This window comes from Phlebotomus papatasi, chromosome 2 (genome assembly GCF_024763615.1).
Source record: "Phlebotomus papatasi isolate M1 chromosome 2, Ppap_2.1, whole genome shotgun sequence".
Lineage (NCBI taxonomy): Eukaryota > Metazoa > Arthropoda > Insecta > Diptera > Psychodidae > Phlebotomus > Phlebotomus papatasi.
The window spans coordinates 21441779-21466537 of NC_077223.1; the positions used below are offsets into that span (position 1 = coordinate 21441779).

Sequence of the window (24759 nt, forward strand, 5' to 3'; positions counted from 1 at the left end):
AAAATTCACCACCAGCCGACTCCAATTCACCAATCCGGGCATTTTTATTGGTGTCAAAATACTCTGCTTTTTTTCGCGAGATTTTAAGTGATTTTCAGGGTGAAAAATTGTGAAAAACTGTGTTAGGAAGATTCTCATAATCTTTCTGTGACTCTCTGTGGGTGAAATTGTATGAAATTTGTGAAATTTGGTGGATATTTTTTAGTGTTTCTGTGGTGGGTGTCATCAGTGCTCTTGACTATAAGTTTTCCGGGATTTTCCTAGCAATTTTAGCCTTTCCGATAGCCTCTGTGGGACAGGACGATTTTCAGTGATATTTTTAAGGTGTTTTTTAGTCCATAGAACATTGTCTCAGCTCCAAATAGAGCTCCAGACTTTCCCTCAGTTGCAAAACAAAATGGTCACGGACTTCTCGTGAAAAAAGGCCATTTTATCGATTTTGCGCGACATCCAGAGGTCAAGAGGCAAGCCCAGACGCTTCGTGGTATCCTTAGTATTCCATTTGGCATCCGATAAGTGCCAGAAAACATCTCAAATTCTCAAATAAATCCTCAAAATCGTGCGTGTGAGGTGCTTTGAGAGTCGTTCCGGGAAACACTTCTCAAAATCCGTTTGGGAGGGATGTCTATCCGGCGTCGAGATGTGGCTGCCTCGAATTCTAAGTTGAGAATGGACAGGCAGCCCATGGTAACGCGTATAACAGGTAAAAGTGCGTCTCGGGCGTATCTAAGCCAATGTCTCAAATCCTCTGGACGTCTGGACACCCAATCACTCATGTCTCTTGTCCCTCTCCCTTCCCCCCTGTAGACCCCAGCTTGGCGGCCGGAAAGCGCAAGGAGATAGATAATGTGATGAAGAAGGCACGAGCCTCAACGGGTGAGTACTGGGACAAGAAGTTGCTGGAAGTTGAGGAGAAAGATCCCAATAGATGGCGTCATTCGGGCTACAAGAAGCTCTACATCGAGGGTGAGAGTAGCTCTGAGGACAGCGATGCTGTTCCAGAGTATCGGGGCTATAGTTCGAGGCAGCGCTCCTCTCGGAGTCGCTCACGTGGGCGCAGGAGTCCACCTCGGTCTCCGGATCCGAGGAGGCGTACTCCTCGGTCACCGGAGATCAGGGGAAAACGGCCAAGATCACCGGTGGATCCACCGATGAGACGTAGGTCACCGAGATCTCCTAGATCTCCGCCAAGGTCTCCAATGCACGACATGAGGAGACGTTCTCCGATGATGCAGAAGTCCAAGGCACAGATGATGGCACGCTCCAAGAGGCCCCCATCACCACCTCCCAAGGTAAGTTAACTTTTTGTTAATAAGAAATATAACAATTTTCAAAAACTTTAATTTTTATTAAATAATAAAAAGTATAAAAAATATATTATATAAAAATATTCATAAAATATTTTTAAAATTAGTTTTGAAAGCTCAAAGGTTTGAAGAGAATTAGAGGTTCTATACACAAAAAATTTAGGTCACTTTTTTTTAACATTTTGAAGTAAATTGGCGATCGGAAAGAAGTGTTTTTCTTCAAAATGCTGAATTTTGGAATAAATTTTCATAATCAGTTGCTGTCCCTTTCATGGGTCCTCATATTCACACTCATAAGTGTTGCCCTCCCGAAGTATAGACTTAAGTGTAAAAAATATACTAGAAGCCAAAATACTGTGTTTTTCGCCTCAAAACGAGTAGGGGACGTATTAAAAAAGGAGTCAAAGAGGCCATTTACACCGCCGCATTGAATTGAGATTGAATTGTCCCAAAATCGGTTTTTGGGACAATTCAGCCAGAATCTAATACGACAGTCTAAATAACCTCAATGAAATTGTTTAGATTGCGGCCTTAGATTAAGACTCAATTACCCTAAATCCGGTTTTGGAACAGTTCAATCCTAATCTAATGCGGTGGTGTAAATAGCTTCAAAGATTTAAGATTTTTTATTGAATGCCACACACACCGAATAAATTATATCACTATATTAAAAAAAAATCTCTTACTTATTGGGTTCATAATTCTGCCTCACAAAATTCCTGGAAGTCCTTGGATTTTCCTCTACAGGAAAATGAAAATGTAGCGGCATTTTTTACGAAAGTGCCCTGGTTAACTCAGCTTCGTACCACTTTTTCCCACCTCTGTAGGCCTCATTTTCCCCGAAAACATTACACCGGACACAAATTTGGGCATCACTACTTAGATGGAACTTTCATCTACTTATTTTCACCATTTGTAGGAGGTATCACGCATTAAAAATCAATTTTAAGCTATTTTTCTAACACATGTTTTTTGACACTCGGAAACCATTTTCCCCGCATTCTGACAGTCAGTTAAGAGTCCTATAGCCAACGGCCGCAGCGATTCCACTGGATTTCCAGCAGCCTTTTCTGCCATGTCCGCTGATTTTACCGCTAAAAATCCGCGTGCAATTCCCTGAATTTTACCGCTCAAAATCCGCGTAAGCTTCCGAGTTGCATCCGTTTGCGGAACTCTGTACAGGACCGTCTAATAAGAAATGTCCACGAGTTTCCATGGACTTTTCTCTGACGAATATTTCCACGGCTTTTCCTATGGATTATTAGCGTATAATCGGCAGTCAGACCTTTAAAAATTTGGAAAAATCCTCTTTATTTCCACGAAATTCTCCGTGGAAATTTCCATTCAACGGCATTAGAGGCTTCCGTGGTTTAATATTACGGAATTCCACAACTTTTCCCACTTTTCCAGTGGATTTTTTTTAAATATATTTTTCTTCAAAATAATTCCAAAAATGAATTAAAAATTTTGTGGAACTTTCATAGAGAATTTCCAGAAAAAAAAACATCCACAAATATGGACGATCAGTGCCAATTGGCAGCTTAGAACTGGGAAAGTATTCATCTATCAGACGAACACTCAATTGTTCTACTTTTGAATTGAAAATATTGCTACCATATCGTTCATTTGAGTATGTCTAGCTCGCAAGAATTATAGCGTTAGGGCGAAAAATAATTGCAGAATTTTCGCACTTACTTCCATGGAGTCTTGGTCGGAAAGATATCAGAAAATATACTCGGAATATTCAAAGGAAATTTTGAATCAATTTCCAGGGAATGCTCTCAGATGTGTTGCAAGAAAATTCCTCGGACTTTTTTTTTCCAGGAAATCCACGCGAAAAAAAGCTGATAACTCCGCAGAATTTCAAGCGGAATATTAGCGTTTATTTCCACGGAAAGTCTCGCGGAAAAATAGAAGACAAATTCCAGGGAATTTTCTGTTACTGTGAAACTTTGCGGCCGATCGGCTACAGGGCTTGGTTAGGTATGATTCTCTCATAATCACACCGAATGTAATCCTCGGATTTTCTCTAACACCTCCAATTGGTCTTACAGAACATATTTCGGACGTAACTGATTTCAAAAATGACCAGCCACCAATTTAAAGTGAAATGTGGGAAGTTCCACTTTAAAACAAGGAAAATTGAATGAGAAATACTCAAAATACATCGAAGTGGCAATTAAAGAATCACATCTACCATAAGCAGTCTAGTTTCATCACTGTACAAATCAGAAAGTAGTAATCACACCTATTGTAATCCTTGTTTTTTCTCTATCGTCTCGAATCTGTCTTACAGAACATTTTTTGAACATCCGTGATTCTTAGAATTATCAGTGATTAATTTAAAGTAAAATGTGAAAATTTACGCTTGAAAACAAAGCAAATTGTATGAAAAATTCTCAAAACGCACCGCATAGGCATTTAAAGAATCACACCTACCATAAGCAGATTCAGGCTTAATGTTTAATTTGACAGAAGTGAAATAAAAACATCCGATGAAGTCTCATTTTGATGGGGAAGTGCGTGTTTTCCTTCGAGATTTTAGTGAAAATTGTTTAATATCCCAATTTTCTTGTGAATATATTCAGTGGAATCTCTGACGAGTCAAATATTCCGAGCAGCGTGCACAGTGTGACCCAAAACAGTGAGCAATTCTCAAATTCTGCGTTTAGTAACTTTTACAGATGTTTTTACGAAGCTGCAAAATTCAATTTTCCTGAGCTGCAAGGGTAGTAATTTTTATGAATTTTCCTAAACCCAGAAAAACGACCCCCTTCAAGCAAAAGATTTTCACGGTAAATATTAACCCTAATAAACCCTCTATAACTTGGAATAGTTGCTTTTTCAAAAAAAAAAACACTTGCAGTGTGCAAAAATGCATAAAATATTACACATCAGAATTACGATTTTAGACCCATTTTTATTTTTCCCTTTTGGACTCAGGAAAAAAGGCCTAGGCTTCCAAGTTTGTCAGGAAATGTGAGATGTAGGACTAGCTTTTAGATTATATGTCCACGGATGAAATTCATTTAGTAACTTGGAAAAAAAATCAACTTTTACGAAGCTGCAACATTACGAAGGTGCAAAACCTTCCCCTACACAAAAAAATTAGGTCACTTTTTTTAGCATTTTGAAGTATAAATTGGCGATCGGAAAGAAGTTTTTCTTCAAAATGTTGAGTTTTGACATAAATTTTCATAATTAGCCGCTCTCCTTCCAACGGAAGGAGAGTTGTTCAAACACATATGCGTTGTCCTCCCGCAGTATAGACTTAAGTATAAAAATTACACTAGAAGCCAAAATACTGTGTTTTTCGCCTTGAAACGAGTACATGTGGCATTGGGAGACCAAAGGGCACATTTTAAATTATATGCAATTTTTTTCGAGTAATACCTACTTTATTGAGGGTATTTGTCATTTTGTTTTCAGCCAACTAGATCACCATCGAAGAGCAGTTTGAGCAGCTGCTCTGATGACTCCTGTTCGGTATGTTCACCGAAGCCCAGACACGCTCACTCGAGGTAAAGATCATCTCTCAAGAGAAATCCTCTGAACAAAAAAAAACATATTTTTTCCGGTGAAACTCAAATACGGTCTTGTTGTTTTAACAATATTTTTGTAGATCTCGTTCGGTTTCGTTATCGCGATCGCGCCCGATGCCCCGCTCGCCGCCGATGGCGTCGAAGAGCGGCAGTGGCCGAGTGTTATCGCACGGTAGTAAATCGAAGGCCCCCTCGGGCAGCTCCACGTCGGGCTACCACAGCGGTAGCCGGGCTCACGTGCGCCCGGTCAGTCCGAGGCGTCCCGTCGCCAAGGTGCGTCCGGATGGTGACAAAGTGCCACGGAGCACCACGCGTCATATCCCGCTGGAGGCCGTGGTTGAACCCGAACCGAGCGGCAAGCACGGCAAGCGTTCGTCGCGGAAGCAGCTCGTTCCTGAGGATCCGCGCCTCAAGGTGCGTCCGCCGGAGCCCCCACAGCCCGTCGCTGTGGAATCGAGCAGTCACTCAAAGCGTCACAAGGACAAGGCAGCTGAGAAGGTAAGTGACAATTTTTCTCATTTCTAATAAAACTAAAATATTTACATATTTTTTATTTTACAACATTTAGTGACATTTGTTAACAGTAAAAAAATCTCTATCTTCGAATAAATTAAGTACTTAGCAAATTATGATCTTTGGTTTTGTGATGAAATTTCGTGGTTTAGCTTAAGTAAGTAGTTTGTGAAACATTTTTTAGTGCTCGAACTCTACAGAGACCAATAATCCGTCGAATTTTTCGACCCCTAAAATTTTCACTTTCTGAGAATGATGTCACACTGTTTGTCCCTCAGGTCATTACCACGCTTAGAGGCCAGACAGAGATAGAGACTTGGGACCTTCGGGGACCCCCTCCCCTAAAGTCAACCCTGGGACTATTATCATGCCCTTCATGTTCCCCCACCCCGCCCATTTACCATTTTTTTGGGATTGCTCGAAAACACGTATATATAGTTCGTTTTTTTTTTCATTTTTGGATATGTTTTAGAAATTATGCCCAGCGCACAATAACTTTTGTTTGTAAACATGTTTTCAAAATTTCCCATGAGAATGAGCGAGATGACTATATCTATGTTTCATTCACTCTCATTGAATGTCAAAAACATGTTTAGTAAACAAAAGTTATTGTGCGTTGGGCATTATCCAGGCGGATATTCGACCATGTACGAAAATACCGTTGGATCATTCCTACCCAGCGAGCACATTTAGTTGAAAAAGGCAACGTTTTCAGCATATTTTGGGTGAGTCAGAAAAAATGCTGATCTGTCAGCAGTTCTCGAACAAAAGGAGATAACCTAATATATGAAAAGTTTTGTTAGTCTCGTTTTAAGGTTAACAGAATTCAGCTGAAAATACATATGTTTTCATCTAAATTGAAATCGGTTAGCATTTGGTGCTCGCTGAGTAATAACGATTTTTCAACGCCAAAGTTTAAAAATGCTCTAGAAAACACATTTCACTCCCAAGTGGTATCATGTTTATGCTCATTGGAAAGGTTTTGGAATTCTTGACCAGTCTAAACCGATTTTGATGCATTATCAACCAGTAATGAACCGAAAATCAATTATATTATTCCTCAGATATTTTGGGAAATGTTTTGAGTGATTTAAAAATTGGTTCAAAGCGGTTGTATACCGGCAAAGAAATGTTATAAATCGGCAATGAACCGATGAGTAATTTTTGTCTAAATATCAATTTTATTATACTTTAAACTATTTCAGGAAACATGTTGTGACATTCATGAATCGGTTTAAATTGGTTAAGAACCAGTAAACAGTAGATGATGCGAAAGTACTTTTAAGGTATAGGATTTACGTTACGAGTCACGAGTTCGAGCACTTCGCGAAATCTGAAACGCTTTGCTATCCCTTTATATGATACTCTTTTCAATTCTGAAATAAATATGTACATAGCCTTAAGATTTAAGATATATTTTTCGCGTGAAAAAGGACGACTTTTTCATTTTTATAATTTTTCTGTAAATTAGGGCGAAAGGAACACCTATTGACACTTTAAGAATTTATCATTACCATACTTATTGATTACTTTCAGTACCGAATTAGGATATGAAATTTCAACATCTATTTGTATAAGAAAAGGTAGATTACAGAAAAAACATCATATTTCTTGCATTTTACCAGATACATTAAATAAATTTCATAATTTTGACAAAAGTGTCAATATGAGTCCCCTGTCGAAGAGGTGTTTTTTCGACCCTATTGATTTTAAAATTTACAGTTATAAAATGTTTCTTACAATGTTTAGCATTACTTTTTAAACCTTTGAAAGAAAGGTTTGCGACCAAATGGTTCAAAATTCCGAACGCCAAAATCGCTTAAATGCTAAAATCCTGAACGCTAAAATCCCGAATGAGTCCAAATCGAGAATAGGTCAAAATTCGGGAAGCCAAAATCCCGTATTTTTAAAAGTGTAAAATCTATCTACTCCAACTATTACTCTCGCGCTCGCTGGAGACAAAGGGAAATTTTCTGTGTTTTGAGATTTTGATTTTCGGAATTTTAGCTTTTCGGGATTTTGTCTTTTCGGGATTTTGGTTCATTCGGAATTTTGGCAATTTAGGATTTTGACCCAATCGAGATTTCAACCTTTACAGGATTTTGGCTTTTCGGAATTTTGACCTATTCGGGATTTTAGCTTTTTGGGATTTTAACCCATTCGGCATTTTGGCCCATTTGAGATTTTAGCAATTTAGGATTTTGACCCATTCTGGATTTTGGCCTATTCGGAATTTTACCTTTTTGGGATATTGTCATATTCAGGGCTTTGGCATTTTGTAATTTCAACCCATTAAGGATTTTGGCTTTCGATATTTTGACTCATTCGGGATTTTAGTTTTTTTTTCGGGATTTTGACCCATTGGGAATTTTGCCTTTTCGGATTTTTGACCCATTCGAGATTTTGACACATTCAGGATTTTGGCATATTCGGAATTTTGGCTAATCAGAATTTTAACTCACTCGGGATTTCGACCCAATTGGAATTTTAGCTTTCGTGATTTTGGTCGGCACCGGACAAAAACATATTCTCCTCTAACTCGACAATTTTTTAAAATACATTTTACATAAAAAAACATCCTCTTTAGAAACGTTTAACAAACAAAAGACTGCTTTATTTTGTTTAATTTTTTTATCTATTCTGATTTTTTTGATTTTCAACATAAAGGCTTAACCTTTTCCGAACCGTAATGCTCTCGCTACAATTAAGGCTTAATCCGATTACATTTCCATCAGTTTCTGAATAATCCCTTGTCTCTGCGTAAATCGAGAAACGGCTTAGTTGTGGAAAACTGATGGGAATTTAGTCAAATCATTAATTTGATTATGATCATGTTAAGCCGTTTTTCGGCCTAAATCTAGGGCATAGCATACAGACACAGATCGAGTTAATATTACGATTATTTAGTCAGAAATATCTTTACGCAGAAATTAGTCAAGCTCTTGCAAAAAATATCCTTTTGGAATTAGGTTTCATCGGTGCTAAATACCTAGTTTAGAAAATATTCTCCCAGAATATTATCCTTGGGTACTTTAAAACTCCCAAAAAATGCGAAAGAGTGGAAGAACTTCTATTCTTTAAATTGAAAAGTTTTTGACGAGGTCTTATAGACTTAATCCTTAACTCTTTCGTGTCACACTTCGATTCAGCAGATGAATTCATGTAAAATTGAGTTTTTCCTAATGCTTTCTGATCAAATATAATAGTTCAGAGAGGAAAAAAATTTCCATTGCGTGAAAACTCGGAAAACCTCCGGGTCATATATGACCCTATATTGTCGGCAAGGGAAGTACACATACCGTTTTCAAAATCTATATCACGGGATTTCTAAGAGTTTTGCTTGAAGTTATTAATTTGGCCAATACCATGGCAAACTGGATTGTCTTGATGAACACTGTACTCCTGGTGTTCAAGGAATCTTCCTGGTAATCCCTTGAACAGTCACTGTCACAATATTTTGAGTAGTATTTGGCAAAAATAAACTAATCCACATATTTATTCACACACAATACAATTGAACAATATGAAACGCTTGCAGAATACTCTAAAATATTGCAAAATGTGTTATAATTCATCAGATATAAGATGAAATGTCCAGAAGCAAGATATTTTCTTTCTGGATTTCACAAAGAAAAGTAATGTCTCAACTGTCCCAACTACATTGTTGACACGTGTAAACACTTTCATAAACTTTTACCCTTGCCGACAATAGGGTCATATATGACCTTGGAAAGTCTACGCGCTTTTCTGGAAAATTGACAGTAGTTTATTATATCAAAATATGCAATATACAACCTTTGGATATTCTATTTTGTGTTTCTAAAGAATTTTTTGCTAAAAAAAATTAATGAATATAAAAAATTTTGAAAAAGAAAAGTCATTTCACAAAGTTCGAAATTAGTGATTTTTGATCTCAAATATTTTCTTTTCCTGAATATCTGGAGTCTTGAGCAAATTAGCCAAGAATCTTACATCCTTCTATTATGATGTCGCAATAAGGGTCCTATTCATTAAACACGCAACATTTTTACTTTAATTTTGCTTTGCGAAATAGCTTCGTGCCAAGGTGAAGATTGAGGGTGAGAAGAGGAAGAAGCGTCGTTCTTCATCTTCCGGATCAGATGATTCGAGCAGCAGCAGCAATTCCCTGCCAGCCTTTACGGCTGCAACGCGTCTCACTCTGTCTGAGCGCTTTGGGAAGATGGCTCAGTGGAGTGTGGACAGGAGCAACATGGAAAACATGAGGATCACCAAGGATAGCGCCGGAGGGGCGCTCAAGGTGATGATTGAGGAAGGTTTGGAGTCACCGCCAGCGAGAAATTATTCACCAGCTCCGCCTGGACATTTTCCCGAGGAGCTGGCCATGACAGCTCCAACGGGTTTGATGTCGTGGGATGATGTTCGTGTGCGGTATGAGTACTACAAGAGTCGAGGGTATCTCAGGGATTTGGATCTGCAGGTGAGTGCAATTGCGAGGAATGGGATTGAGGGAGAGGGAACTGATGACGTTTTACTTCTCTGTGCGTAGGATTACATCAAATGGGAGGAATGGTGGTATCGCTACCAGGAATGGCTCAAGCAGGAGAGATACTATGAATTCCTGGAGAGGCAGCAAATGCGAGGAAGACGTAGGAAGAAGATTCCCATCACGCAGAGGCTCAATTAGAGGTCGTTGTGTGACGAAATCCTCATTTCTTCCTTGTATCCTTCGCTTGAAAGAGAAGTAATGTTTCACGGAATTTCTTACAGGATTCCGAAAAATATTCTCCTCTTTGGCGAAATTTCTTTTCTCCCAAATGTCCAGAAATTGTTTTAACTGAAAATCAGATTTATTCTTCCAAGATGGAGATTTGTAATTATAAAACCCGATTTTTTTTTTACATTTATCATTTTATTTTGGGTTTTAACAAAAAATTACATTATACACAAAATACCTTTTTATTTCTCATTTATACACATAATTATTTTTAGTAAAATAAATTCATCAACAAAGTAAAAGGATTAGGGTTTTTTTGGATTCTTAGAAATCAACGTCGAAGTCTCCGCCATCGTCGCCCCCATCGTCATCTCCACCTCCTCCGCCAGCGATGCTGGAAATAGCCAGGGCTGTGAGTCCGATTCCGGCTCCAACTCCAGCCGCTCCCGCCGCGTACTTCAAAGCCTTATTTGATTTTTTCTTCTGCAAGGGGACACAGAAATCCGAATGAGAAATTTTTCAGTCGTGAACCAATTTTTGGAGGCATTTAAGCAAGAAATAAATTTCAGGCAAAGGATGAGCCGAATAAGCTTCAACAGCTAAGCGATTGAATGAAAAAAAATTGGAATTGAATAGATATTTTATTTAAAAATAAGCAAAATATCTCTGAAATAGGTACTCTGAATATATTTCAAAGGAAATATTCGTGCACTGAGAGAAATCCGAAAAACTTAAAATAACATTTAGGAAATGTTTATTTTACCCTGCAATATTGATCCGAAATCAGTGTAAATATAATGCTTTTTAGGTGTATTAGGGATTAAAGTTACCCTTTTTCGTGTTAATTTTACCCTTAAAAAGGTGTAAAATTAACATTAAAAAATGTTGATATATTTTTACACCTAAAAAGTGTTAAAGTTATGAGGAAAAAAGTTAATCGCACCCCTGTTTTTTTCTCAGTGTGATATCATTTTGGGCGTCATACAGTAGAGTTTCTCAAATTTGAACGACGCGACGGTTGAATTCAAAATGTAAAATTTGAGGTTATGCGAAGAAAGTTTTGCGTATGGAGTCTGAATCAGAAAAAATGTCTCTAGTATTTCCTCAATATTATCGTATTATATTAATTTCCGCAACAACTTCTATTTATTTCACAATAAATGACATTGATTATATTCTTTAAAGTTATTTTTCTTAATTTAGGAATAGTGAATTTCACATCAATTCCGTTACGTTTTTGAAAATATTGTTCAAATTTGAGGAGTAGGAAATGTCATCTATACCCCCCAAATGTTCAAATTTGAGGAACTCTACTGTACTCTTATTTTGCAGATAGGTTATGTTAAGTCTAACCTTAAAAAAATCTAGATTTTTTTGGCTGGATTCTTAACCTGCCTTCCCTATAGAATATATTTTTTAATACAGTGCCAGCTCTCTAATCCGGAACGGCGTAATCCGGACGAGTTCTCGACAGTTACATATAAAATAATTTTGAGGTTATGTATACATGTCTGTTCACACCAATGAAAATGAATTATCTTGAAATGAAACCAATCACCAATGAAAATGAATTATAATTATTACCAACGCTAAGACGGCGGTGGACGCTAACTGTCTCTTTACTTGCTCAAGCTATCTCTGTGTTTTCAAGGGATTTAATCCCAATAGCACGCATTGTAAATAAATAAAATAAATAAATAAAATAAAAAAAAATCGTTCGAATTTGGGAGGTGAGAAATGTCAGAAATACCCCCCGGGCGTTCGAATTTAGGGGACTCTACTGTATATTAATTCTACAAAAAAAATCTTGTATTTTCGAAACGTTGAACAAATTCAAAAAATACATCCGGATTACGAAGCGGACATCTGTCATATTGTCTCCCAATCATTCGGATTACAAAGCGTGAACTGTAGTTACTTTATCCGTGACTAGATAATTATTGATATAAAATTCTTTAAGTCTTAAGTGCATTGTATTATAACCTCAAAGCATTTGACCATTTTAAAGCATAATTATTGCAAATTTCTTCTTTCCTATCGGTTAAATATGATTTTAGATTAAATTTGAATAGTTTCTGTTAGGAAATACATAACCTTCCCTGGTTAGGTTCCCGATCATACATAACCTCAAATTCTATAATAACCTACAATTTAATAAAAAAAAAATTAATTCTTGTGTTGCCTGTTAAATAGAATTGCATTCACTTTAAATTCAAAGAACTTTTGGTTTAGTATTTGTTATGGTTAAAAATCACTTTTGCAGATTTTAGCAGACATAAAATATGTCTGGAATTTTAAACTTAAAGGTTAGGTGTCGTATTATTTATTTAATTTTCCGTAATATTATTTGCTAAATAAAAGAGCCCAATAATTCTTCAATTCACAAAATCGAATAAAATTGTGCCTTATTTCTTGCAATGCAAATGAAAATCGTTAATGAAATTAAGCACCTGAAACTGCTGATTTCCAGCACCGTAAGCCATCCCTGGTGAAACCACGGTTCTGTTCATTGGTTGATTCTAACGAAAAACACACAGAAAATTCGAAAAGAAGGATAAACAATTAACATTTATTCAATTCAACATCCACTGAGATAATCAGGAGAATCATCTCTGTTGTCTGTGAAAAGCACATAGAGAACAAACTTCAGGATTTTAAAAGACTCACAAGACACAGAGAGGGATTCTATTTGAGGAATTTCTTGGGTAATACCGGTTGGTAGATAACGCCTGAAAAGGAATCTCTTGTTAGATAATGTTATCTTACATCTTAAGGCAAATGTGTTTACCAGGCTGACCGTAACCGGAATGAGGATAAGGGCTGTATGGGGGCGGTGGAGGTGGAGGAGTTGGTGCAGCTGCTCCGTAGGGATTGCCATAAGCACCCCCATAGGCTCCTCCAGGAGGTTGATAAGGTGTAGGAGCTGAAAAATTAATTTTCATTTAACTTGAAAAATCTTTTCAAAAATCAATATTTGAGAAAATAGGGAACCTTTGAATTGGAGTACCTTTGAAATGAGGCGTTTTTCTTCTATTTTTTTCCAAGAATTGAGGCTTATCATAATATAATTTATTAGCTTCACAATTGATTTGTTGAGATAAATTATATCTTCATTTAAAAATAGAAAAAAAGCCCAATTTCAAGGTACCCCAGTTCAAAGGTGCCCCGCTTCCACCTAAAGAGAGATATTTTTTGTTGAAAAAAAAAATCTTAACAGTTGTTATTAGTTTCTTAAGTTAAAATATTCCTGTTCTAAACTTTAACTAGGTACGGAATCGATGAAGGAGTTACGTGGATCAAAAAGTCTAATAAACACCATTTTTTTCTATTTTTTTTTTTCAAAATAAAAAAAAAATAATTCAAGCTCTAAGAAGGCATATAAAAGTGCAACATTTAAACTGTATTTTCTGAAATTTTTATTTTAAAAATCTTAAAAAATCAGCCTTTGGGTTCGGATTTTTGGAGACCTTTTTGAAAAAAAACATACTACTTCTTAAGACAAGATTTCTCGGAGTAGGTTCCTGTAAAATCAAAAAGATAAATATTTCCTGCTGGCGGATGAGTTTTGAAAAGGATTTTTGAAAAAATAAATGAAATTTGGATTTTTCAGAGAATTTAATACAAAAAAAAAAACAACTATTTATAGCATATTTTACACCACGACTAGTTTAACTCAGCCAATAATATAGGAAATATTCAGATTTTTTGATTGTAGTCTAAAAAATCTTGTCCACTGAAAATGAGTTTTTGCAAAAGAAATTTTCCAAAAATCGTATCTCTAGCTGAATTTTTATTTTTTTAAGTGAAAATAAAAAAAAATATAGTTCGAATAATAGATTACTAAATATGCCTAATTTTTAGAGCTTGAACTAAACAATTTTTTGTTGGTGGAAATATTTGAAGAAAATATGTTGTTTTTTAGTCTTCTTGATCCTAAAAAAATGAAAAAAGAATTGTTATATCGACAAAAGATCATCCTTTTAGCAAAAAAAAGTGCATTAAATATTTCTGTTATGTTAAATATGTTTTTGTTTTATACATTTTGGGAACCATTATGGTGTCTACACACTAGAATGCAATTTTTGTCAAAATTGGCTTTTTTTTAAAAAAAAATTTGACGTTTCTGATTAAAAGGATAGGGGAAATTTTCTTTAAAAAGACGTTTTTCAAAGAAATTGCTCTTAGTGTGTAGAGGCCTTTATTGTCAAAATTCACTTTTTGTAGGACAATCCTCTTTTGTCGAAATTTCGACTAAAGGACAATTTTTTTTCACGAAAATTGCTCTCCATAAAACCCTAAAATCCGTTCAAAAAAAAAACTATTTCTAAATGCTCATGGAATCAAGTAAAAAAAGTGGTTGCTAGTGTCATGAAAACACGTTTTAGAAAAATTTCAAAAAAGTGATATTAAAGCGTTTTATTCCTTGTACGTTTTAATATTAAACTTATCGACCGTTTTTAGAGCGTTTTTCCTAGCTCGCTCGGCCAAAAGACACACCGCAGTAGGGTTGGATAGTCACCAATTTTTTCTTGGAAAAGAGGAAAAAATTAAAGTTTATTAAAGACTGAAAATTATATTACATATTTTAAGAAATTCATAAAGTTTGATAGTGATACATTGTACCGTTAAAATATGTGCTTTTATTTTAAAGTTTTTAAACCGACCGGATCTTGGTTGGTTTAGTGTTAGTTAAGTTAATTAGAGTTCTGCTGTGAGTGAGAAAATAAGTAATATATCAAAAAACGGCAAATCAAATTAAATAAAAAATAAATTATAATACTTCTTATCGATTAAAGTTTTTTTTTAGTTTTGTGCACAAATATAATTTATAGCTTTTTAATTTTAATCCACTGAAATTGCTTTTAAAAGTCCCTACAGTGCATGAAGCAGGTACCCATCAAGCCTAATAAAAAGTGAAACTATTTTTCACTTTTTCTTGTAAAACTTTTGCAGATATTGCACCGCGGCTTAAACAAATTTGCTCCTAGTTCTTATATTATTTCGGCGAACATTACGAAATATATATTTTCATATAGCTTTTAATGCGCGATTTCGAAATATATCAGACTGATAAGGCAATTCTCTTTAGGAAAAAACTTGCCAACAGTCTTCAGTGCCTCTATGCAAAAACGTATGGAAAAATGAAATGTCGAGAGGCCCCTGGCATGAAGCGTACTTCATTTTGAAATTCAACAGAAATCTTCCATTATTATTTTGAGAAATTTTTACTCTAACTTTTTGAATAGAAAAGAAATTAAGTGATCTATAGCTCTATACGGCTATAGAGAATTAAATTTTTGATTTGTAAAACAGACGCTTTAGTCATTATAATTCATAAAGTGGAGGTAATTTAAAATTCCTTGCTCTTAATCTTTATTTTTTCATATGATAAAGAAAAAGTTGCGCTTATCTGAAGTTATGACAGAGTTGTTTCACCAATTTTCTTTATTAGTTGTTCAATTAGACAAATTAATTATAAAAACTTCCGAAAATATAAAATTGAAAGGAAAGATATTATAAGAATAAAGGGCACAGGACTTCCTTCTTCCTTGTGATATTTCTTCGGTACTTTTATAACTTATATGAAAAATCTTCAATATTTGTAACACCTTCCGATCATTAGGGGAGACTGGGGCAAAAAGTCACAAATCGAAAATTTTAAAATTCAATATATTTCAAGATAAATAAGATAGCGGCTTAAATTTTTTTTCTATAGATAGCCTCCATAGACCTTCTTCAATGTCGTAAGTTTGTTAGAATTTGAACAAGGAATTTAGAAAATAAAAAATATATCGAAATTTTTAGCCGTATTTTTGAAATATTTTCCGTGCAGAAGATATCATTTATTAGCTACTTATATTAAATTTGATTCACTGTAGTAAATATTTCCTAAATTACCTGGATATTCTTTGAATACGAATCCGATATCTATTTTAGAATTTTACAAAGATTCTCTTCTCCAGAAATCCTTTTATTAAAAACGACTACTTGGGGTAAAAAGTAACAAAAGCTATGGAGCAAAAAGTAACAAAAACCGAAACAATTTCTGATGTCCAACGGTGAAAAGAAACGTCAATGCTATGTGTCGCCGCTTGTTGTTTGCATTGGTCAAACGATTTGCAGTTTTTTGGTTTTTTGTGTGTTTTTTGTAAAATAGCTTAAAATACGCTTTTCTCGTTTAGATAGAGAAAACGGTGTTTTACAAAGGTGTAGAAGAATAAATTTTCCTATGAAAATATGTCATCTGGGTATTTTACTTAAATTCACGGAATCCCGTAATAAAGTGAATCAAAATGTGATAATATCATATGCCTGATACTAACTATTTGCCCCAGCATTTTTGAGAATGATCACAAAATTACTTTTTAGAAAACGCCTCGATAAATATATTTCCTTATAAAATAGAAGAAAATGACTTTCACAGAGTTATAGAGCGGTAAATTTCCTATAACGGCGTTATCACACTTGCACATTAAAATTTTAATGTGATTCACATTAATTGTCGCTTGTAAGCGTCCAAATATGTTATTTGTGTCTTTGAGTCACTTAATATTTGGGGTTTTTCTATTTATTGATAAAGAAGTGGACTTGGCCTGCAAAAATAAGTTTAAATTTACCTAAAGCATTAATATTTTTCACATTAAAAAATTAAAGAGAAAATCGCATTAATTTTTTCGCATTAATGCTATAAATCAATTTATATCAAATTTTGCGGGCCAAGTCTACCTTTTTATCAACAAATAGATCAAATTTTGAATATAAAATGATTTAAACACACAAATTACACATTTGGACTCTCACCAGCGACAATTAATGTGAATCATATTAAAATTTTAATGTGCAAGTGTGATAACACAGTAAGACTGTGCTAATTAGAAATTTTGGAGGTGCTCGGGTAGCTTGTAAAAAATAAAATATCCGTTTTGTTACTTTTTGCCCCAGTCTCCTCTATCCACTGATTGAGAATCTTTTTTAAATATTCACTTGACTCTTACAGTACCGCAGCATATGCAGCAATATATAGTGAAATTATAATTTCACATTTTTTGATCAAAAATATCTAGCTCAGAAATTAATTGAAGTCCTACAAAAGTATCCTGGATTTTGGATATCCTTATAGTTTGTAATCGTCCACAAGAAATGGATTTTTTATCGATTCTAGTTGGTCAAAAAAAAGTTTTTCTCAAAATATTCATATTTTCCTTTGGATGCTCTAATACGGGTTTCAGACCTAAGGCTTAGCCATATGGCTTATCTTCTCTAATTTCTTTTTAATCAAGATTTTTTGGAAAATTATCATTTAAGCTTGATTAACATGGGCAAGTGGTGTATTACATTTTGAAAAACCAATAAAATTGGTTGCTTTTTTGAATTTCGAGACGATCGGGAACTGAGCTAAACCTTAGGTCTGAAACCGGTCTAAGTCTCAAAAGAGATAAAGGAGTTAAACTTACTGTAAGGAGGTGCAGTATGAGCAGGAACGGGCATTGGGTGTGCAATAGGAGCCCCACCACTGGTGTCACCTTCTTGCGTGATTGAATGGATCGTGACTTCTCCATCGATTGAGATAAACTGCATCCTGGCCAGGGACAACCGATGATTGAAGGCGCAGAAGTGAATCCCATTGATGGCCACTTTGTAGCAGGAATGTTCAGCTAAAATGAGAATATCGAAGGTCTGACCAGGATTTAGGGGACATCCTCCATGCCTTTCTTCTGAGCCCCAGGTGTTGTTTGTCATAGTATTCCGAGCAATTACATGCTCTTGCGGACGGATGCTCATGTGAAGCCCTACATCGTCTCGAGGACGGAGAGCTGGACCTGATTGGATGTTTATCTGGAATCTGGATTTAAAAAAATTTGTCATCTTGGTGAATCACTCTTCGTAGGTATTTTGTCTTTGTCTTTTTTGCAATGTTTCGAGAGCTTGAGTATGATCCAACCCTGGACTGGATCGCTCACATGACTCATCGAGAGTTCTTCATGCGTAAAATGTATGGAAAAGTTCCCAGAAGTGTCAGATTTGCATTTTTCATACCTATGTCCATAGTAGTTGAGCACACCCTTGATCCTGATCATCTGACCAACGCGGAAGCCCCCGGGAATGAGGCCCAAGAAAGGGCTCAGCTAAAAAAGACAAAGTATCAATGATAAACCGCCCATTTTTGCAGCTCTAGCGTAGAGTTGCGTTGAATCTAGCTAGAGGACTTACGGGATTATAGACAGGAATAGTTGCCATGAAGTTGTTGTAGAAAGTTCTTTCCAGCCTACGTTGAATATTCATCCAAGAAGTCACCAACAGTAACTTGAATTTCACACCTCGATTGATTTTGCACAAATGAAGTGGAAAAGTGAAGAAAGTTCTGTACAGAATGTTTTATCTTATCGCACGAAGCCTAATCTACGGTAGAGTGCATAAGTCAGCGATAAGATAGCTGACGAATCGATGAGACATGATAGTCAAAGACTCACAAAATTCGTACATCCCCGCTTTTTTTGTCGGAAAAGAATTGTTATAAGCAAATAATTAAATTGTTTATGCACCCGGAATTAATCTCAAATATTTACAATTTAATATAAAAGTTTTTGCATAACGATCTGTTTGTTTATTTAAAGTATTACGCACTGTTTTTGGGTCTCGCGGCTTCTATGTCAAGTGCTTTTATCTTTAAATTATTCTTTTACAATGTTTGTGGAGTTTTTTTCATTACGAAAAGGTCCATCTACAAAAATGATCTCGATATGGGACGTTGATGATTAATATTTTTAAAAGTTTGAGTTTGCCGAAGTATACTTCCGTCTTCAGCCGAAGTCCCTTCGACAGCGGAAAATAACTAAACTAAGGAAAGGTTTAGAAAAAAAGCCCACAGGAACTATTCATTAAAGTATATTTAATTTAGCATTAATTACAGAGGTCTCCTAGCAGATGCCGAATTGTAGGTGGGATTCGTAAGATTATGGGATGAGTGGGTGTCTCCTCCTTCGTGTCGGACATTCGTTCCTTGTGCACCACCATCCAATACCGTTATTGGCGCACTTGCACCTGTTGCAGTCCTCATGTTTCACATCTCCAGGTGTACAGACCTGTCCATTTTCTGGAGTTGCTTCTACATGTTCTTCCTGTTTTGGCTCTTCGGATTTGGGATCCTCAGCCTTTCGATCCTCAGCAACTTGACGCTTTGGCCGGTTAAAATCAACACAGGCCATCCTAGTGCACCAAAAGTGTGTTCCATCGTTGCTACAGCGGCATCTATTGCAGTCAATCATAAAGTTACTTCCGGGTTCGCACTGTTTTTTATCATCGGCTAAAAAAATAGAAAGAAAAGTTTTGCAAATTTTAATAATATGTATTAGCATTCAAAATATTTCAATATCGGTTAATAACGGCCACTTTAAAAGTGAATTCAAAAATGACAAAGCAAAAACTGTCACAATCTTAAGCTGCTTTATCAGTAGAAAAAAATTTGAAAAGGTATAATATCAAAATTAAAAAAAAAATAATTTAGAACTCTAAATCTAAATTATCATGCAATTTTTGGCAAATGAAAATTAAAGAGTGTCTTATTTTACCTGCAACTAGAGTTTAGTTTTTTTACTGACCACAATTCATTATTTAATTACTTTTGAATTTATACTACATACTTTTTTTATTATCCATATGGTTTTTCGGTTATTTTTGTTCTTAATATTTTTAGATTTTACTACATAGCATTGTCTTTGAATCTATAATAGATAAATAGATATAGATGATAGATCCAAAGACATTGTACTTAGTCAATAATTAAAAAATCTATTAGATATTTAATGTGAATGGAACACATCTGTGTGTAGCAAAAAAAAAAAAAAACGAGCAGTAGGAAATTTAAAATATGCATTAAAAATTAAAAATGAGCAGTAAAATATTTAATGTTTATCAGTAAAAAACCTAAATCTTCACTAAAATGGGTCTAATTTATTTATAATTTGTATAATTAACATCTAAAATTGTTGCAGTTAGAATAAAATGGCTGAAATGCCCTTTATTTTCCCTTTGCCAAAATTTGGACGATTATAGGGGAGACCGGGGAGATTTGGGACAGGGGTAGTGTGGGACAAGGCAGTTTTTTCATTAATTTCTGAAATAATTGGGATTTAACCACTATTCAATCGTAAACAATATTAAAATGTATCTTGACTAAAAGAATGGATATTCTCAGTTTTTTTGTTTTAATTCTATGAACTTGATAAAAATTCTATTTTTTGATTTCTCTTTTTCCAGAGGATATTCGACCTTTGCTCAATCCCGTTAAAAACTATTTTCTCGAGAATTTCTCGAGCAATATCCTCTACAATTCTCACAAATTCTCCAGAAAGGGCAAGACGAGAGCTTTATCAGAGAAATAAGGAAAAAACAGGGGTGACATGATAACTTATTTTCGATACTATCGACTGTCGATTCTGAAAACTTTAAACGATAGCTGCACTTCCTGTAACTAATATAGGTGTTTATCATCAGCCTCATTCTTTTAAGAATGTCACAATGAATGGCCCAAGAATGCGCAAAAAGTCGACATTCACTTTATCTAACAGACATAGATTTATCGATACTATCGATTCGATAGTATCGAAAAGTTATCATTCCACCCCAGGTAACATGTAGTTGTCGTAAAATCAAACAGGAATCCGTCAATGAGCTCAAAACTAAAAGTAGCAAGAAAATCTATTCGCCTGAGGAATTAGATGATCATGATAGCAATACTTAGAATTAAAAAAGCAAAGAAAAGTAGATTTAAAATAAGAAGAAAATGCTTTAAATAATTGATTGACAATAAATGACTCTACTGTACAAATTAAATTGATATTAATTTCTAAGTATGAAAAAAAACATTAAATATTTTTACTTCTATTAGAAATATTTTTTATCTAGTCCTTAAAAATTAATTAACGTACTCCAATAATGCAAATTATGCGAGAAAAAACGCGTCCCAAACATCCCCTTTTGCGTCCCATACTGCCCCACATCGGGGAGGTTTGGGACAAAGCGTCAAGTTAAATGTTTTATCTTCTCCAAGAAAACTCAGTTGTTTTCCAAGTTCTATCGAGTACTTTTTATAAAGTCAATACCCATAAATATCCTCTAGACCGCATAAAATTATAATACACTATCGTGGTTTTATGGAATACTGTCTCAAAGTCAAAACATGAAAAAGTGTCCCAAACCTCCCCGATTTCCCCTATCTAAATATTAAATATTTTAATATTTACTCCCTCTGTCCCAAAAAAAGTCGTACATTCTTTCATATAAAATGCATTAGCAAACGTACGACTTTATTTTCGATACGGAGGAAGTATTTATTGTATTTATTTGTTTATATTATTTATTTATTATTATTATTTTTTTATGTTTATATATTTATTTATTTAAATAGTTTTTAATATATAAATGGTTTTATTACCGCTCAATTTTAACTTTTTGTAGCTCATTTATACAATGCTTTACTAATTGTCGTAAAACAAATTCTGTTAGATAAAATTCATTCACTTTGCTGGTAGTGGTATCTTATAGTTTGTCTATGAAGGAATATTGAAGAAATCACTCTTTATTCTAAATATATAAGGGAAGAGTACCAGCGATCGGCAGTGTTCCTCGGATCGTCAGATTAATACTACATTGCTGCTCCAAATTAAATGTTTTTTTTTTTTAAATTATTAGCTACTTTTTACCATTTAACTCTCAGAAGAATATAGTGCATTAACTCAGATTTAATTTATAAAACCAATTTTCCCTGAGACACTTGATTAAATTCCTGACGATCCGAGGTACAGAGCGCAAGTTTGCAATTACACATTTTTTATTAATTTATTATAAAAATTAAAAATTCAAAAGCACAGATATAGTTAAAGGGATCACTAATGTATCAATTAGCATACATAAAAATACCAAATAATGTTTTGTAGATTATATTTTCAACTAAATATGGAGTATGTCTCTTAACATTCCGATCCGGGGTACTCTCCCCTTACATCCCTTCCTATTCATTGAAATATAATATTTATCACCCTCATACAAACATTTTTTGTATAAATTATACCCAATGAAAAAAATCATTTGGTGGCTAAATCTACCTCAGTCTTCCCTATATGGAAATGATTTAATTTTACTGGGAATATTCAGTGTATCGACTTGTGTGATCATTTTGTTTGGACTGATATGAGCTGAGCAGTATGAGAATTCTTTTATAATGATGGCTTCATAGTTTGAGAAAGTAAATTTGAGTTAGTTACTATTTAAAGAAATATCTTTCTTTTTATCATAAAATTAATTAACTGCAATATTTGTTATTAGAATTTTATCTGTAAAATTCTGTAAAATCTGCATAAATTTTATTCGAAATTCATAACATTAAACTCAGTAACTTTTACAGAGACAAAACTTGCATTATCACTTTTGTGACCTTTTAAAAGTTTTACGAATATATTTATCTCTTTTAAAAACTTCATTCTGAAGCATTAGATTCTCATTAGGATATTCTTAGCAGGTACATGTTCTTGTATATTACTAGTTTACTAATATATGGTATCATAGTTGCGGATGACTCAGGGGGTGACATTGCATTTGCACTCTTGCTTTTCGTAAGCTTTTGTGTAATCCTAACACTTAAAGATGATCTTTAGATCATCCATAAGTGCCCTTGTGATCACTGGTCTAACCTTAAGTCCTAGAATTAAAGCAAAGCTTGCGAAAAGCAGTGGTGCACAGTCACTCGCATCTACGGTATATTAAATTTTTACAATTTAACTATTTAAATAATAATAATAAATGTCCAGCAGGAGATCATTGACCAATGTTATTAAAAAAAATGCATCAAAGACATAGAGCTCAAAAGTTTATTAAAAAAATCAACAAGAGTTAAAAGGGAAGTTATGAAGATATTAGGGGAAGTTTTCCAGGCTTGGCTCATACTGGCTTCAAACACTTCATATTTTTTGTATATTCCTTTAATAAATCTGACTATTGATCATAAAGATTCTGTCAACATCACTGTGCAAATTTAGCAAAAAATTTTAAACAAAATGTTATAGTAACAATGTTTTTATTAGTTAATTTTATTGTTCAAACTCCACATTATCCATTCCTCTGTCTGGGCTTTACGGGCTTTAGTAAAACTAGATGACAAACAGTTTATGATCGCGACTTCTGTTCTCCATCTGACCTCTCAATTGTCGACATTTGCATTATTAACACAATATTTGGGCAATCTTTTACTTTTGTGATTCCCCAAAATACTCTAAGTTCAAAGTAAAAAGCTGCTACACTTTTCACAATCTATTAATTTTATTAAAATAAAACATTGTTTCGAACTTTTTAAATAACCGGAAAAATGTTAATGAGAAAGTTTTTTTTATTATAAGATAAGCTTATATTGTTTCGTTAACCTTTCCTCACTAAAGCTTTTAGCTTCAATGAACTCAACATCTGTAAAGCTAAAATTCCTCGGTGTGCTACATTAGTTAATGTTTAATTTTTGTGAACAGTACCTAAAACACTAAGAAACCAAGAAAAAACGTTATCACGGCCACAATAAATAAATTTTATCTTTTACTTAAATTATAAAAGCACTTTGTCAAGAGCATTCTTGTAATTAAGTAAATTTTTCGGAAATAATATTACTGAGAAAAAAAAAACGATTCGATTTTGAGTTCATTACCACTGATAATCTGCACACAGAGCAGGATTGCAAACAACAGGATAATCTTTGTCATTTTATCCAGGATCTTGAGTCACTTTAGAGGGCTTTTTGCTTAGTCACAGAACTTCACAGAAAATTGCAGAAATCTTTAGTCCGAGATTGCTCCTGTTGTACTATGAGATCACTTCCTAGAGCTCACCAATCGACTGTTCTGCTCGGGAATCTGGGGAGGAACTGACTGGTGGTATCAGATGATAAACCAATTTTCGCGAAGAATCCATAACATTGTGAGAATTTTTGCACACAGTCGCGATGGAAGCGAAAAAATGGGTGGAATTGAGAGATTGTGATTTTTTTTCAAGCACTAACTCCAGGCTTCTTAGCTCAAGTGGCCAAAGCTGTTATCAGCTGGGCTGACCCCATCATCCCATGCTTTGTCTTTCTCTCTTACTCGCACAGATTTCCCAAAAGCAGCCCATTTGCACTTGGAGAAATTCTAGTGTGAAATGTGCACAAATCAGGGTTTGATTTTTAACAGGAAATTAAATCTCTTAATCAAAGGTTTTGGAAAAGAATATAGGGAAAGGCTTTCAGGCATCGAACACTTCATACAGTGTCGGCCAAAAGTTTCTTGACAAATCTATGTTCGAGGAAGCAGGTAGAAAAAATTGTAAAAAAAATATCTTTGTAAACTTTTTTTTAATTTTGTAAATGAGTTATTTGTAGTCACTGGAGCATACAAGAGTCATTATATTTTGAGAAGACAAGATTTATGTAAAATTCAATACAATAACGTCGGTATATGCGTCAAAATTCAGTTTTTGAATTCATTGTAAATCTTTACAGATGCTTAAAATACATTCCGTCGATTGGGTTAACAATTGTCGAATGGGTCATACGCTACACATTGTGTTATAACTAATTGCTGTGATTTAACGTAATAAAAATGCCCCGCCTCTGCCCAAAAAACTCCGGGAGCATGGAAGAAGCATCAACATCACGGGGAAGGCGCTCCTGGGCGGTCTACACATG

At 34.6% G+C, this 24759-nt stretch overlaps 3 protein-coding genes across 5 annotated transcripts; 1 reads left to right on the plus strand and 2 right to left on the minus strand.

Moving 5' to 3' along the window:
* LOC129803018 (serine/arginine repetitive matrix protein 1) lies at positions 1 to 10360 on the plus strand. 2 transcript variants are annotated; one of them, XM_055849313.1, is made up of 6 exons: positions 1 to 703; positions 808 to 1292; positions 4737 to 4828; positions 4930 to 5347; positions 9417 to 9821; positions 9891 to 10360. In XM_055849313.1, the coding sequence occupies exons 1-6, from the start codon at positions 622 to 624 to the stop codon at positions 10026 to 10028; spliced, it is 1620 nt and encodes a 539-aa protein (XP_055705288.1). In that variant the 5' UTR covers positions 1 to 621; the 3' UTR covers positions 10029 to 10360. The 2 variants fall into 2 exon arrangements, with proteins under 2 accessions (XP_055705288.1, XP_055705287.1); XM_055849312.1 differs by having other exon boundaries at positions 6 to 709.
* LOC129803057 (galectin-4-like) lies at positions 10232 to 18684 on the minus strand. Of its 2 annotated transcripts, XM_055849386.1 has the most exons (7): positions 18270 to 18684; positions 18096 to 18184; positions 17513 to 17901; positions 12847 to 12981; positions 12771 to 12787; positions 12509 to 12577; positions 10282 to 10541 (listed from the first exon to the last, which is right to left on the minus strand). In XM_055849386.1, the coding sequence occupies exons 1-7, from the start codon at positions 18339 to 18341 to the stop codon at positions 10383 to 10385; spliced, it is 930 nt and encodes a 309-aa protein (XP_055705361.1). In that variant the 5' UTR covers positions 18342 to 18684; the 3' UTR covers positions 10282 to 10382. The 2 variants fall into 2 exon arrangements, with proteins under 2 accessions (XP_055705362.1, XP_055705361.1); XM_055849387.1 differs by lacking the exon at positions 12509 to 12577 and having other exon boundaries at positions 10232 to 10541; positions 18270 to 18442.
* A 229-nt stretch (positions 18685 to 18913) lies between these two features.
* On the minus strand, positions 18914 to 24083 carry LOC129803074 (serine protease inhibitor I/II-like). Its single transcript, XM_055849416.1, has 2 exons — positions 23746 to 24083; positions 18914 to 19362 (listed from the first exon to the last, which is right to left on the minus strand). Exons 1-2 carry the CDS (start codon positions 23798 to 23800, stop codon positions 19013 to 19015), a joined length of 405 nt encoding a protein of 134 aa, XP_055705391.1. The 5' UTR covers positions 23801 to 24083; the 3' UTR covers positions 18914 to 19012.
* Positions 24084 to 24759: the final 676 nt, after the last annotated feature.